Genomic DNA, 16,591 nt, shown 5'->3' with positions numbered 1-16,591 from the left:
GTCGGACTATCTTACTCTCGAGGCATGACAATTGTATCACATAAGTATTAAGCAACTACCTCTATACTTTTTCATATCATTGGGGGTCATCTACCTGAATATATCTACTAAGTTATCCAAACCATGTATATACAGTCCATCGTAAAAGTCCTCATGGAATAAGATACCTCGATCCTCTATTGACTAGTCAAGCTAACAATGGTATATATATAATTCAGTCCTTTCTACGTCTGTACAAGTTATGTACTCAAGTGTTCCTTCTAGGTTATCTAACTAGTCACAAGCTACTCAAAGGTCAGAAACTCCATGAAATAGGCTAAATTGGTCCTCTATTGATCGAGACAACATGAATGAATTGATCCTTTACTAACCAAGCCAATAATTGTATACAACTCTATCTTTCACCTAGATGGTAGTAGCAAGAGTTGGTACCACCGGTGGTAGGGTAGGATTAATTCTCTGAGACTATAATCTCTAATCTCCATTAGGTTGTTGATAGATTCGACCCTTGTTGACCTCCGCAAGTGTACGGATATGTCACAAGTAATAATAAAAGATATCGAATCCACAGGGACTGGAATAAGCACTAAAGATGTTTCAAAGCGAGTTAGCTAAACAACCAATCAATTGATTTACAAAGTCTAAGTGTAACTATGAAAGGTAAACAAAGAAATAAAAGAATAAGAAACAAGAATAAGGACAATGAAAAAGGTATATTCTAGGAGTTTCGGTTTCTTTGTAATGTTATTCAATGTAATGATCTACCAAATCTTATTTCTCAATTGTCCATCATTTGTAGAAGGTTGTCGGTTTCCTCTTGCAATAGACAACCGGCCTAGGACTGAAATATATTTAAATGCGATCAATTAGGAATAAACCCTATGTTGTCCTTACACGGGCTTGCCTATCACGTGCGCCCCTCGGAAAATCAACATAGAAATCACTACTTCTCAACCTCATTAGATATAAAGATTAATGCATCCAATCCATCCTACCCTCTTGAAATACGTAATTTCCCTCTCAAGCTTACCCCTCAAACGTCCTTACACGGGCATGTTCCTATCACGAATATCTCTCGAAAAATCGAATGAGAAGCAATCCATACAAGATCCACGAGATATTCAAACATTCAATCAAGCATAGTAATTAAGCCCTAATCACAACAATCCACACTAGAAAGAATAGATACAAAACAGGGTAAAATCGTAGAAATAGGTATTTTGGCAAATCCGCAAGAGTTTACATCAAAATTTCCATTACAAATACTCCCTCCATCCTAGAACAAAAGATCTAATCCATGGAATAAAGAAAGAATCCAAAAGAAGAAGAAAAGATAAACATCTTGATCCCCAAATCCAAGAAAGACAGGGAAGAAAAGCTTATCTACGATGAAGACGGTCTTCGGATCCAATCCTCGCTCCCCGGAGTCGAAACGTTGAAGATCCGCCCTTAGAATCGCCGGAATCCCTCCAAGAAGGTGGAGGAACGCCCAAATCTTCAATTGCCCCCAAAAGGGAGAAGATCCCCCTTCAAATCTTGAAGAAACCTTTATATAGAGGTGGGGTTCGGGCGCCACATGGCCATGAGGCACAGCCGTGTGAGGTTCACACGGCCAGAGTCATTTCCTTCTCTGCCAACCTTACACGGCCGTGTGTGGTACACGGCCGTGGCTTAGGGATGGCCATAGGTCGGGTTCGGGTCGGATTCTATATCCTCCGTCCCCATACCCATCAGGTATAGGATCTCCGATGGGTATACACATACCCATTAAATGATCGGATATCTTCTATAGTTATAATTTTTCTTCTTTCTATCCAACTATTATCATTCAACAAAAATATATTAAAATTAACAACCTATTAAAAATATATATATATAATTAAAAAATAGATTAAACATTTATATAGTCTCCTCCTAATATCAACAAAAATAGTAAGTTGATTTTAGAAAAAGGAAATTTTCTTTAACATATGTATATATGTTATTTAATCGGGTATTCGGGTCGGTATCGGGTATTGATAGTCCCTCCATACCCTCCTCCATTCGGGTCGGATGTCGGATCCTCCATCGGGTTCGGGTGAAATTGTCATCCCTACCGTGGCTTGCTTCTGCCAATGCTCCCCTTGCACGGCCGTGTAGATCTACACGGCCTGCACTGGCTCTACCTCTCGAAACCTGGCACGGTCGTGTGGTGTACACAGCCAGGGCCCTGTTGCTCACTGGAAGTCCTGCACGGCAATGTGATGTACATGGCCAGGGCCGTCCTGGTCTCTGGAAATCTCACATGGTCGTGTGGTGTACACGGCCAGGGCTCCATCTGACTTCAAATCTTTACACGGCCGTGTGAGGCTTAGGGCTTAGGCTTAGGGTTTTTTTTCAACATGAAAAAAATTTTCGGATTTTTTTACTTTTACTATATATAAAATATAAATATAACTTTTACTTTTTACTATATAATATAAATATAATTTGACTTTTACTATATATAATATATGGATTTATGAAATATGATTGAATTGCATAATAGGAGTAATATTTCTTAAGTAAAGTATATGCCAGTATAATTATTCATCTATCCATATATCTCATCTCATATTTTTTTTTTTATAGCAATTTTGCTTGTGGCAACAGAAATCAGGTCACACCATATCATAATTTCTACTTTTTCTATTGTATTATAGAAAACGAAAAAAAAAAAATACGATGATTCCCTATAAAGAAATGGGATATGTACATAAAAAAGACTCGTCCCGGTCCCAATCATTTATCAGTATGTCGATCTGCCCTTTCACCAATTTGCCTAAGTTGTTAAGGTATTGGTAATGTTCGTTCATTTGTCATGGCAAACTGAAAGCATCAAAAGTGCAACTATTCGAAGACACTATTTTTTTTTTTTATTTTCCTTTTAAATATTACGGGAGTATGATACACCAGAATATCTATATTGATGGTTCAAGACACCCCTTTCGATCACACTTAAAGGGGTGATTTTGTCAATACGAATAATTTATCGAGGGTGATTTTGCCCCCTTCGATCAAATTCAAAAACACTGCACTGGAACCCTCAAGCATGCTGCAGCGACAAAACGTTCAATAGATTATAACTAAGTACTCATGGTTCGAATTACGACTATGGGGCACTGCAAAGTATTTTCCGTGGGATGAAAAATCAAGAACGTTAGTTGTTAGATGATGAGCCGTTTGCACTTTCAAATTCACTGGTGGATGAACCAAGAGAAGTCCCAGGACTGGACTATAAAAAAAAATAGTAATAATAAAAAATAAAACTGAACTGCAGAAAATGGTGGAACAGCTCAGATTAGCAATCAAAGTCATCTTCAAATAAGATCAGCGCAACCAACACGCGCAATCACATTCAGCAGAATGAAGCAAATCGCTTAGTCTTTCATACGTTTGTGGTCGTGAACATCGTAAATATTCTAACTTGAAGCCGTCAGAAAAGCCCATCGGGGTCCGAGATCGAGCGGTGAACTGTCGAAGTTATCCTTCATGGATGGATCGGCATGGCGGCTGACGAGCAACTTGGCAATTTCTTCCCTCTCGCACAGGGCAGCATAATGCAGCGGGGTTTGTCCTTCGTCATCCTATACATCATAGAAAACAAGCATAGGTTAGATACAAGCGGGCGGGCGGGCGAAAATACGACGATGTCTCAAGATGAAACGATTCATAAATAGCGACTTTCATAACCAGAAAGCATCAAGTATTAACAGTATCCAAAGAAGTTACAAATAATCCATCACAATGGTTGGTTATCGAATTAACGATCATTGTTTTTTACTTTGTCGTACCATTGTATTATCGTCAGCATTACCTGAATAATTAGGCATCAATTGGCACAACATTTAGTTTCACTGCATAATATAAGCTGTAATGAAACACATCTGGTTTCATTAGATGTTTATTCAAATGAGAGAACAGAAGATAGTGTGCCAATGTCTTATGCTAATAGAGGCATATTCTTACAAATTCATTTATCCTTCTTATGTAAAAACTTGTCTTTAAACATAAAACTTCGCTAATTTTAACTAGCCGACATCTCCTTATATATAAGGTCATTTTCATTTTATTGTTGAAATCATATAAATAAGGTCATCTAGTATGTTGCAGAGGCTGCCGCGTGCATTTCTCGTCTGTGCCTCTGTGGTGAGTTTATGATTAGTGCATTTGATTAAGCAGCCTTGTAATACACTACTAACATAGCTAGGAATTTATGAGAAAGATCAAAACCTTAGCATTCACATGTGCGTCGTTGTCGAGAAGTGTTTTTACGGCATCAAGATGCCCACGATCTACAGCCCAATGCAAAGCAGTACGCCCTTCACTGTCTGCAACAACCAGATAAAGCATGAGAAAGTTGAAAAGAAATGAAAATATTATAATTAAATTGCACAAATGTATTAAAAAAAAGTGTCCAATGGTGAGAAAATCATAATAATTTTCCCCACTACCAATATGATACCGGAATTAGGTTCATTGTATCCTAATAGTTTAATCCACCAGAGCTTCCTCAAAGCGAATTGATGGTTAGTTGCTTGCTCTTCTTGATACCAGAAACAGGGTGCACAGATGGAAACGGAAGAAAATTGATAAACTTGAAAGCACTTACTAGTACTACTACCTCAGTATGCCTTGTGGGTGTAACTGCATGTGGAGATATTTTATTTATAAGAATATGAGGTTCAATATTTTAGGAATACCTGTCTTCATCATCTTGCTCTATTATCTATTTTCCCTTTTCAATATAATTCATAATATTCTTCAGCTGCACCATCATAATTTGTGAAAACTCCTGGTTTTGTTTCAATTAAAACTGCCAAGATTTCTTGAATTTCTTCATTTTTATTATTAAAAATCGACTGCTCCGTTAGTCGTGCCGCCGCATAATTGCTGAAGCTTAATGATATACGCCCATCCATCATTGTTTGACTATTTACTTCTGATAACTGCATCGGAATAGAGATTTGGGTAGGGTTTATAACCCAATTTAAACCTTGCAGGTTTCTTATGGAGAACCTTCTTCCAGGCAAAGCATTAACCCCGTGAGAGGTTAGATAATCTACCACTCCCTGCACTTCATAGGCAAACCCAACATTAGGTGTATTAGAAAGTCTACCGACCATTCCTCTGGTGATTAATAGATTTGCTTCACTGTTTTGCCAGGCCTCATATCCTCTTGTGAGAATAGAGATTTGAATGTTACGGTAGAAGTCTCCAATGGTCATCATGACTTCTTGAATTACATAAATCATCTGACTTCCTCGTGTCAGATCTACCTCCATCGTTGCTAAAATAGCTTGATCGCCTTGCCATCGATTATCTCTTAAAACTATGAGTGTCATAGTACCTTCATGTTGTCTATGCAATATTTGAACACATACCTGGAGGACACCCAGGTGGATATACTGCATATGGCTTCTTTGTAGTTGCATGAAGCTTTCTTCTTGAATGAAACTTCTGTCAACTTGGTGATTGTCGGTCACCAATATGACTTCTTCTGATCTATGCACATAAACTCTATGGTGGGCATCATCCCGCCTAGAGTGATAAAGAACCTCTGCTGGTACTATAGAGGCTCGTTCTTGCATTGAAAGCTGTAGTTGGGCTTCAGGTTCCAGCTGTTGTTCAAGGGTGTACCTTGATGATGTACCACCAATAAGTTGACGTCCAAGTCTCCTGGCTGCTTGCTGAGTGTTGTAAAGACGTCGTTGGTTTCTTCTGTAACTCCTTATTTGATCTTCAAATAACGGTGTTGTAGCTACTTGTTGCTGTTCTGTTTTGGTGGTGGCCATACTCCTTTTAATTTTTCTTATTCTTGTTTTAGGATTTTGTATGGATCCTTAAATACTCTTAACTTTCCAAGCTTCTCTTTGGGTTAGATGGGCCAAGAGATAGATTTTGAAGTTTGGAAATTAAGTCTTGTGGGAGAGGAGTATTTTGCTTTCGAAGGTCTTGCTGAATTTCTTTCAAGGTTTCGGCTATTTGAACAAGCTAATGGATTTGTGTATTGTTTTGTTTTATGATGGCAGCAATTCCGAGCGTAGTACCTTGGTAATCGCTTGGTTTAGCAAAACCAATAGAGGGATTTTCTATAGGATCAGTAGTAGAAAGGGCTTCACGATATGAAATTGTGTTTCTTGAAGTAACGAAAGTGCTCATAAAAGCTTATCAGAACTTACAGGGACTCTTGCTCTTTGGGCGAGGGCAGTTCCTTCCCAGAGAACCTCATACAGATGTGCCCTTGGACTTCTCAGGCCTTCCTTGCCTTTCTTCGCCAAGTTAGGATCTGTCCTTTTGCTTCTCAGGGTTGCATAATACCAACAAGCTTAAGGAACAAGAGTATGACAAGCTCTGATACCAGAAACAGGGTGCACAGATGGAAACGGAAGGAAATTGATAAACTTGAAAGCACTTACAAGTACTACTACCTCAAGTAAGGTTCGAGTGAACGCTCGATGCCCTTGCAAGAGGTTAAGCTTCCTTTCTTATAGCAAACGCTGGGTGCTCATTGGGCCCCATCATCACGTTTGTTGATAAGAAGATAGGAAGAACTTTGCATCTTCTTTTGGAAAAGTAGTGCCTTATCTACTCATTTACAGCTCACAGCACATCTACTTTTATAAAGTAGTGCATTATTGCTCACACTTATTTACATGTTGCTTTTATCATGCGCGAATCTTCTTTATCTTGGGTCCATCACGCCCGTTGTCTTTAAACTTTAAAGTTGCCCATTCTTGTCATACAATCTTGAAGAAGATACGCAGCATGTGATAGCTGTCTGTCACACTGTTCTACCGCCGGGTACCAGTCGTTCCACCAGTTATCCTTTCCTCGACACTTGTTGCACTCTTGTCGCTTGAGGAAATGGATAAGTCTGAGCTGCTGTAGAGCATTGACAGCTCGGATGGCCGCTCTTTGTTCAATAGCGTGCAGTTCTTCTGAAATCTGGTGGTATTCATCAAGTGAGATTGGTCTTCCATGTCCTGTAGCAATATTTTGTTGGCACTGTTCAGCAATTTCGAGAGAGCTCGAATCGTCTTGTCCAGTAGGTCCTGAAATTGTGGATGTGGTTGGTTCATGACTTCTTTGATGGCTGGTGCTAGCAACGCCGGTTGGCCTAAATACTGTTCTGGCCATTCTGAAAATATTAACACAGAAATTAGACGAGATAAAGAGTCAGCTACCTGATTGTTTTTGCCGTCTATATGTTCGACCTGTACGGTAGGTCCAGCCCCGGTAATATAGTCAGTAAAGGAGATCCACCTTACTCTAAAGGGTTTATGATTAGCCGTCTTTCCAAAGAAACCAATAATAGTCTGACAGTCTGGTCTGATAAGAAGCTCAGATTTATTTAGAAAATATATTTTTAAGGCTTCTATTGTATTCATGACTGCATAGATCTCCGCATCAATTGTTGACTTAGGTGGATTGAATTTACCACTTGAGTAAGCATAGATTTTTTTCTGAAGAAACAGGATCAAACTTCTTCCTTTTCCATTTACAGATCTCACCCCATCTGTCCATACATCCATCCACCTTAAGGATTATATAACATTCTGGTGGGGGTAGCTCAAGGTCTGGTAATTGTTTTACCTTGGCTTTGATCTGGTGAATTAAATCCCAATCTTGCTGGTTCAACCTTCTTTCTCCATTTGGGGGCGTCTTAGCATATAAGGGTCCAAGTAATTTTCCCCAATTAGGGATATAGTTTCTGGCATAGTTTAGCAACCCTAGCCAAGACCGCATTCCTTTGACAGTTTTTAATTCACTGTCATTAAAATCTGCGATTTTTGTAATCACATGGGGTTGCAACTTGATCCTGCAATTGCCAATGATAGCGTCTAAAAATTCAATTTCGGGTACGGCGATTTTCATTTTTGTTGGGCTTAATATCAACCCATTTTCTTGACAAATACTGAGCATTTTCTGGAGGTGTTGCTCATGACTTCTTTCATCTGGAGAGAATACCAAAATATCGTCTATGTATACGGCAATAAAATCTTCTGTCCCTTTAAAACATAAATCCATCTTCCTTTGAAAAACCGTTGGTGCATTTTTAAGACCAAATGGCATGACTAGCCATTCATATAGTCCATCAAGACCCAGAATGTCGTCCATTCAATAGAATCAAGATGCATAGCAACCTGATGGAAACCGCTTTTCAAATCAAATTTTAAAAAAATACAACTATTACTGACCTTCTTTAGGATGGTATTGATACCAGGTAAACTGTACTGGTCTTTATGTGTTATATCATTCAAGCGCTTGTAATTGAATATCAATCTCTCCTTCCCTTTCTTTTCTTCCTTTGTAATGGGATCAATAGTAGTTCCCGAATTTACACTAATCGTTGCTGTCCGATGTCTGCTTTTGCTCGGTCGGATAATACCCAATTCCATAAGAGCCTTGACATGCTTTGTGAAAGCTTCCTTCTGAATAGGAGTTAAGTGCTTCAGAGGTCTGTCTTCAATAATAAATTCCGGGTTCTTGATATCTAGCTGGCATACAATTTTGTTCTTCTGCCAATGTTGCAGAGGATTTTCTCCAATAATTCCTTGCTTCTTTAAGTTTTGTAGAAGTGGTCCGAACTTTTGCTCAAAAGGATAAATTTCTTTTTCCAACTGATATATGAACCATTTCCTTAATTTGAATATACTCCTCTTCCTCTAATTCTAGCTCTTCTATAGCTGCATTTGCAGAAGGAAACGTATTGATAGTAGTTAAATTCTTGTAAAATGTTACCGTGTTTCCTTCGATCCTTAGCCCTCCATGCATGGCTCATATAAAGTTGCATCCAATAATGAATTGGATGTTGTCTCCCAAGGTCATAGGGAAACTATAAGTATAAGGAATTCGAAAAATGTTGTCACCAATCATCATCCTGTCGTTCCTCAGCTTCATTTTTGCAGTTTGCTGTGAATTCACACCACTGAAGCATACTGTAAACGTATTCTGTTCTAATGAGTCCTTTGGAACTGACCTTTTATCAACACAGCAGGTGGTAGCCCCCGTATCAAGTATTGCTTTCAGCTTGAATTTCAAAATTCCTGGAATATCCATTTCAACCATTAAATTATATAGCATATTTTTTACCAACCTGGGGCTTGAATTAGAGGCAGCTACTTCTTCTATCAGCATATGAGCAGCCTCCTCATCTTATTCTTCCAAATCTTGGAAATCCTTTTGTAATCTCTTTTCTAGTTGTAATGCTTCATACTGAGTTTTGAAGTAGCTAACTTCCTCCTGTAATCTTTTTATTTCTTCCTCACACCATATAATATAATTTTACTGCTCCTGTATTACATTGTTAGGATTAAATATTGTTGCAGGGGCAGGGGTAACTGGTACCTCTTTGTTGAAGTAATAAGGTCCACAGAGGTTGCAGACCATAAGGAAGCATTCTGGGCAGTGTATTCTTGCCCTTTGCCCTTTGCACTGTTGCCCGTTTGCAGCAAGTACAGATATGGGATTGAGGAGCAAATATCCTTTCATTGTGCCTCCATTGATGTAGGCAATTAGATTGTGCTTCTGTCAACCGAACTTGTTACTTATACCCTCCAACTTCCAAACCAAGCATATATATAGTATTGAATTGGAGAGTTTGAAGAGATTGTTGTACCTCATATATTCCATCTTCTCCTTCAGATAGACTGAAGATGGCATCACTTTGTGCTTCTCCTTCTTGAACCGAGAGTATATCACAATCATCAGGAAGGTCTAGTTGCTCGAATATAGCAACTCTCTTTACATTTCGTTTTTCATTAGGACAATCTCTGGCGAAGTGTCCTTCTTGCCCGCATAAATAACACTTACATTTTTTATTTCTGAGTAAGTGTTTTCTCTTCTCAATTCTTGCATGGGAATTGTGAGGTTTACCTTTATAGGTCTTAGATTGTCTTACACCCATCTTCTTAGTTCCAGCTTTCTGATAGTAGCCGAGAATCGGGATTTGGCTACAAAAAGACAAGTCCTTTAGTGACCTTTTGAATGCAGCATCTTTACATTCTTGCTCTAAGAATTTATGAGCAAAAATGATTCTGGGAAATACTCCCACTGTTAAACCCGGATGCTTTGCTTCAAAGGCTGCTTTGATTCGATTTCCAAGGTCTCCTGGCATTTTAAGCCAGAATTTTTCTGATAGCTCTGGTCCTGCATATAATCTTCCAGTTTTGGCTGCTAACCACATATAGTCATTGATATACTGGATTATGTTCTTTATATTGTCACAAGATAGCTTCTCAAGATCTCTGTAGGTGGAGTTTTGAATTTCAGTAGACCCTTGGGTAGGATCTTCTGCAGAAAATACCCTTCTCATTTGGGATAATATATTTTGGGTCCCTTCTCTTCCTTCACTAATTGTTATGAGAGCATCATATTCTGTAGCATAGGTCATTCTTCATTGTATCCAGCTTATTTTTTCAATTTCTCCCAAAAGATTTTCAATAAATTCTACTTTCTCCTTGGTATCTGAGAATGATTGTGCTACCACAAAATTCTTCGTAATAGATTCCCATCTTGAAAAAGCATCATCAAAAAGATTTATTTGTTCAGGAATTACAAATAGTGCCCCACTCTGTTGTTGTGCTGATGGGAGAGTCCATAACTCATTGTTCATTCCCCCTCGAAACTTGACTTTTGGTGGCTACTGTTCATATATTGGTTGAAAAGCAGGAGGATTTGTAGTGGTGTTGTCAGCTGGGGGATACCCAGGTGGTCCCATTGTCGTATCTGTGGGAGGGCGATATGGAGATATTACGGTGCTAGTGGAGTAAATTTGCTCAGTAATTAGTGTTGCTTCCACTATCTTTGTAAACAAGGGTACTCCATTTCAGAACCTGAAGCCCAGCTACAGCTTTCAATGCAAGAACGAGTCTCTATAGTACCAGCAGAGGTTCTTTATCACTCTAGGCGGGATGATGCCCACCATAGAGTTTATATGCATAGATCAGAAGAAGCCATATTGGTGACCGACAATCACCAAGTTGACAGAAGTTTCATTCAAGAAGAAAGCTTCATGCAACTACAAAGAAGCCATATGCAGTATATCCACCTGGGTGTCCCTCCAGGTACGTGTTCAAATATTGCATAGACAACATGAAGGTACTATGGCACTCATAGTTTTCAGAGATAATTGATGGCAAGACGATCAAGCTATTTTAGCAACGATGGAGGTAGATCTGACACGAGGAAGTCAGATGATTTATGTAATTCCAGAAGTCATGATGACCATTGGAGACTTCTACCGTAACATTCAAATCTCTATTCTCGCAAGAGGATATGAGGTCTGGCAAAACAGTGAAGCAAATCTATTAATCACCAGAGGAATGGTCGGTAGGCTTTCTAATACACCTAATGTTGGATTTGCCTATGAAGTGCAGGGAGTGGTAGATTATCTAACCTCTCACGGGGTTAATGCTTTGCCTGGAAGAAGGTTCTCCACAAGAAACCTGCAAGGTTTAAATTGGGTTATAAACCCTACCCAAATCTCTATTCCAATGCAGCCATCAGAAGTAAATAGTCAAACAATGATGGATGGGCGTATATCATTAAGCTTCAGCAATTTTGCGGCGGCACGACCAACGGAGCAACCGATTTTTAATAATAAAAATGAAGAAATTCAAGAAATCCTGGCAGTTTTAATTGAAACAAAACCAGGAGTTTTCACAAATTATAATGGTGCAGCTGAAGAATATTATGAATTATATAGGGACATGGATAATTATATTGAAAAGGGAAAACAGATAACAGTTCTTGAGGATCTTCAGATTTTTGTTCTCGTACTACGAGATTTGGAGTCGGGTTGGAGATCTATATATAAGTGATGCCTCTCGGAACTATAATGGGCTTGACAATCTTTTCTAAATGTTACAAGAAGATACTAAGATAACCATTCGTACAGTTGATTCTTGGCATCTGCACAGATATCTTCTAGAATGTTAAATTCATGTCGAATTAAGGTCAATGAAGACTCAAACTCATCCTTTGACCCTACAGCAAATCAACCTTCTGTAGCAATTCAGTCGCCACCTAGCAAATCTTATGGTAATGAAGGAGAAAGTCAACAAGTTCATGGAGGAGCAATTGGGTGAATGGACAAAAATAAAAAATAAACAGATAAAGAATCTGTAAAGTATGTCCTATCCAAATCAAGCTTTGATATCTAATAAAAAAAATCAAGCTTGGACACCAGTTCAATAGTGAATCAGAGAATATTGAAATGCTCTCGAGCATTATATAGTCAATCTTCTAGAAAATCTCTTCAGACAAATAAAAATGCCCCATTGTTTGAGAACTAAGCAGTTTAGTTCTTTCAAGGGCTTAAGTTTTGGCAAGATTAAGTTGGCCCTCCTTTGTTCTTTCTCACTTGTCTTTGTAGCCTAGACTTGGCCTTTTACTCTACCACCAATTTCTAGTAAATAAGAAGTGTTATCCAGGTTAAAAAAAACCGATCATCTACACACGATAACAGATACTCTTAAGCCAAGAAACAACAGGCTAACAACCCACCAATCAACTCAATATAATAGTTCTTCTTTCAATATAACAAACTTGTAGCTGCAGCCTGAAGAAAAGTACTAATTGAGATAATATCTATGAAAGAAACACAAATGGCCTAAAAGACTACTTGGGAAATTACACAAATGGGCAATCTTTCAGTCTGAGATACAATATGGCCATATATAGACTTGTAACTTAAATTGGCTACATAGATTAATTTAAAACCAATTTGCGTTTCTATAATTGCAATAGGAACTTGAAAAGGATGAATACTGACAGGAAGAATAGTGGAGCTATTACAATCACATAAAAGCAAAAAATGAAACAGAAACTAACAAAAACCTTAGAAGCCTCATGTCAACTATGTTCTATCATTACAGTTTGAAGAGAAGACATGCTTCCTGCAAGACAATCAAAAGGTGCTAGCTAGATAAGCTGAGCTGGTAAAGACATTGATTATAGTGGTGCAGAGGTCTTGTGATCAAATCCACCTTAGCTGCTTACTTTTACCCAAAAAAAGAAAGAAAGAAAAAGAATTGACTCAAAAGTGTGCAATTGTAGCTCTGAAAATACTCCTATCCCAGACTTTCCCAACAAAGAAGTTCGTTGTGGTAGGAGGGTTTTAATGGTGTGCTATTATTCATTTAAAAGTTAACATTTTTGGTGAACAGAAGAAAAACTAAGCTTAGTCTTTCATTGAAATTATACTTTATTTAGCAAAAAATTGAAGTAGTAATCTAAAGCCTAGCATATACTTAAGCACCACAACCTCTAGAATTTACTGAAGCACCCTTGGTAATAAGTGTCAATAGCCCAGCAGGTTGTCCTTCTCTGGCAAAAACATGTATAGGCTCCAAATGTCTGGAGACAAAAAAAAAGACATTTGAAATTTAGAGACTGATACTCACATAATCGAAGATGGGCATCAAGTACACTTAAGAGTCATGATAAGAATATTTCACTTCTCTAGCCATGTGACATACCAAGTAGAATTTACGATTCTACCTATTCCAACATATTATGAGCCAAGCATCAAGCAATTGGACACATACTAGACATAAACATGAATCAGAAAAGATCAAGCACGAGAGAGAACTAACTAATACTTTCCATCACAAACAAGGATTACTAGTCTAATGAACAGGTGATCTATTTAACATGATTAAGAAATAAGTAACATCAGTAGGTTTCATCAAAACATATGCTACATTTGAAAAATAACAACATAAAACCATCATCCAAGATCAGTTGCAGAACAGCACTGACATGATTAATGAACAAATAGGCAGACCTTACTGTTATCACACAGCAGATTGAATACATTCTGAAGGCATTAAGAGGCTTACAAATCAACTTCTGGCCCTTCTTCATGGATAAAACTGCTAAAAACTGGACCCATTGATCCTTTTGCAGTTGAACCAGATGGCAGCTTATCATGAGATCCTTTCTGTGATGGTATGATTCATTAAAGAAAAATATCTGTGCAATTTATGAGCTTGCATTTCAAATAAGAGAAGAAAGTGTAAAGAGTTGAGACCTTACTTTGGTAGAGTCATCTGCCCAAGAAGGATACAGCTCACTGATTATCATGATGTACTTCTGCATAGCCTCTTCAGGAGGCATAGTACCCAACCTCTGCCATGCGTTCCTTACAGATCATCATCGAATATTTATACCAAATAAGAGCCATAATATACAAAATGTACAGACTATAATCTGACATCGAAATGCATAAAAGTGGTTAAATATAGTAGCAATCGCTTTGGAGTAGACAAAGATCCCATAGACATTATTAGAACATTTAAGCAACAATTACAAACAGGCTTTAGAAACTGCACCTTACTAAAATAGCAGAATGGTTGTGAGGATAAACAAACAGTAACCTAAGAAAGAAAACATACACAGTTCAACAGTGAATAATCAGAAATTTATTTGACCTTGCTTGACACTTCATTGAATTTTCTTGAAGCATGAATTTACAAATATTTAGCAAGAAGATTTAGTTGATTCAACATGTCTTTTATTGAATTTCTACATGCTTCCTGCAATATCTCCATCATCCACTCACTTCATCTACAATTTTCTGCTGTGCTGGAGCAACACCAAATCAAAAGCAAATTGTAGCATCAGCTAACAATTTGATTCATGAAATTATAACTTTAATGTTTTTCATTAATCTAGAGTAAGAGAACAAACTTATGACTTTAAACCCTTATCACCTCAAGTTCTACCATCTGGTTACTATTCTATTTCTTCCTCATTTATTTCAATCTCTCTACTATTTGAATAGAAGAACCATAATAAATCAATGCTAATGTGTGAATATTTTTTTTCCTTTTTTATGGGTGACCGGCCCGGCCCCACGGAAGTTTCCCACCGGCCATCAGGGTAAATCGGGAAGCGCTCGTAGCGGGCAGCCCAGGAGCCCAGCATTCTTTAGTTGCGCCTTTAGTTGCGTGCCCCATTTGGAGGAAAAATTCCTGTAAATTCGTCATAGCTGGGGCTCGAACCGCGAGTACCTGGGTGACAACATGGATGCCCTACCGCTGCACCATAGCCCCGGGGGCTAATGTGTAAATATTTTTTTGTGCATCCATCCTATCGGTTCTTTAGCTAATATTACATTTCCAACATTCAGTCTCAGCCGTGCATATCCCCTCCTTAAGTTAGATCCTTCAAATTTCAAAACTTATTTACAAGTTAAATTCAGAATTAACCTCAAGTAACATTTCATCAGTGAAATATGTTGTCATAGATAGCATTCACCAGTGGTAATTAACATCTGTCACATATATAATGAGAAGAAGGGAAAAGGTTTAGAAATTCAAGAGAAACAAGCATTGATTTAAGCTACTAAGTAATTTTCCTTGCGTGTCTAACCAAACTATCTTGGTTAGCTAACATTATAAATGGCATAGATAAGCGCAGGCTCTCCTGTAAAATGCCACTACAGTTAGCTGAAGCGGACAAAGAAGTCGACAAAGGCATACCACTTGGCACGAGCGGTCATCTTGAGCGCAGATGGCTGAGGCACAATGCAGGGACCCTCAGTCGCAATCTTGTACAGTCCATACAACTGCAGCTGCAGATCATTCGACACCTTTACCGATTTTTTGTCCGCGGCTGCAGCGGCCACAAAAGCTGCGGCGGCAACGAAGGCATCCTCCAATTCGGTGCATTCAACCCCCTCCCAGTCACTGTCATCCTCCAAAAAGCTCTCCATTTTCTTCTCGAACTCACCCGCACCTTCTCCCGCCTCCTTCGACCCATCGAGCGAGATGGCCAGATCACCCCCGCGGAAGACCTTGACGTTGTCCTCCGTGAAGGAGATGGCGACCGAGATCAACTTCGCGATGAGGAAGGAGAAGATGAGGCCGACGATCACGGCCTGACAGAGCTCCAACCAGTCCCCCATACCGGAAAATTCTGCAAAGTCGGACGGATCAGCGCGAGGAGAATCGAAGAACGAGGTAGAACGGCGGCCGGGGGAAGAGGGAGAAAAATTAAAAAGGGCAAAATTAATGGAAGATTTGGGAACCCGGATTTTATACCATTTATGGAAGTGGAACCGGGCCAACCGGCACATGATGATGCTTCTAAACGTCCCAGCCCTGGCTGGACCCGATTCCGTGAACCCGCTGTGGTTCGACGAAGAGGTGGCCCAGTCAGGGATGGATGTGGGGTTCTAAAATCCACTTAAATAATTACCAAGTGTAAAGGTAGGTAGATCTTTAAATTCTTTCTTTAAAAAAAAACTAGTGGTACCGAATTGAACAAAATATTGATTAAATCGAATTAATAGACAGAAATTTCAGTTAATTAAAAAATTCAATTTTTTTAATATAAAACCTATTAATTTGATTCAATTTCAAATTTAGAATTGAAGGTATTTCAAATAGGCCATCCGCTTAAAAATCAAATCTCAATTCCAATAAATTAATAAATAAATTTTTTTTTTATATAGACGATTACCCACGATTAATAAAGTGTCTATTTCAAATGATGGTTGGTAAAAAATTTTATAGCATCGAATCCATCATCCTAGGATTAACCAATATAAATTGAATACCTA

The 16,591-nt window shown here is 38.5% G+C and overlaps 1 protein-coding gene across 2 annotated transcripts; it reads right to left on the bottom strand.

Moving 5' to 3' along the window:
* Nucleotides 1-3,288: 3,288 nt before the first annotated feature.
* LOC122033620 (acyl-CoA-binding domain-containing protein 2-like) lies at nt 3,289-16,054 on the bottom strand. 2 transcript variants are annotated; one of them, XM_042592684.1, is made up of 6 exons: nt 15,510-16,052; nt 14,062-14,167; nt 13,866-13,966; nt 13,289-13,380; nt 4,252-4,349; nt 3,289-3,605 (listed from the first exon to the last, which is right to left on the bottom strand). In XM_042592684.1, exons 1-6 carry the CDS (start codon nt 15,932-15,934, stop codon nt 3,441-3,443), a joined length of 987 nt encoding a protein of 328 aa, XP_042448618.1. In that variant the 5' UTR covers nt 15,935-16,052; the 3' UTR covers nt 3,289-3,440. The 2 variants fall into 2 exon arrangements, with proteins under 2 accessions (XP_042448618.1, XP_042448619.1); XM_042592685.1 differs by lacking the exon at nt 13,289-13,380 and having other exon boundaries at nt 14,057-14,167; nt 15,510-16,054.
* Between the last annotated feature and the right edge of the window lie 537 nt (nt 16,055-16,591).

Source organism: Zingiber officinale, chromosome 11B (genome assembly GCF_018446385.1).
Source record: "Zingiber officinale cultivar Zhangliang chromosome 11B, Zo_v1.1, whole genome shotgun sequence".
Classification (NCBI taxonomy): domain Eukaryota; kingdom Viridiplantae; phylum Streptophyta; class Magnoliopsida; order Zingiberales; family Zingiberaceae; genus Zingiber; species Zingiber officinale.
This window is presented reverse-complemented; position numbering and strand designations above follow the sequence as displayed.

Bases quoted from the DNA above. Each gene is read 5' to 3' on its own strand.
- LOC122033620 (XM_042592684.1), bottom strand. From the start codon at position 15,934: ATGGGGGACTGGTTGGAGCTCTGTCAGGCCGTGATCGTCGGCCTCATC. The intron at 13,967-14,061 runs GTAAGGTCTCAA...ATACCATCACAG, and splicing joins GGGCAGATGACTCTACCAAA to AAAGGATCTCATGATAAGCT. The intron at 13,381-13,865 runs GTAAGCCTCTTA...TTTTGTCTCCAG, and splicing joins GAAGGGCCAGAAGTTGATTT to ACATTTGGAGCCTATACATG.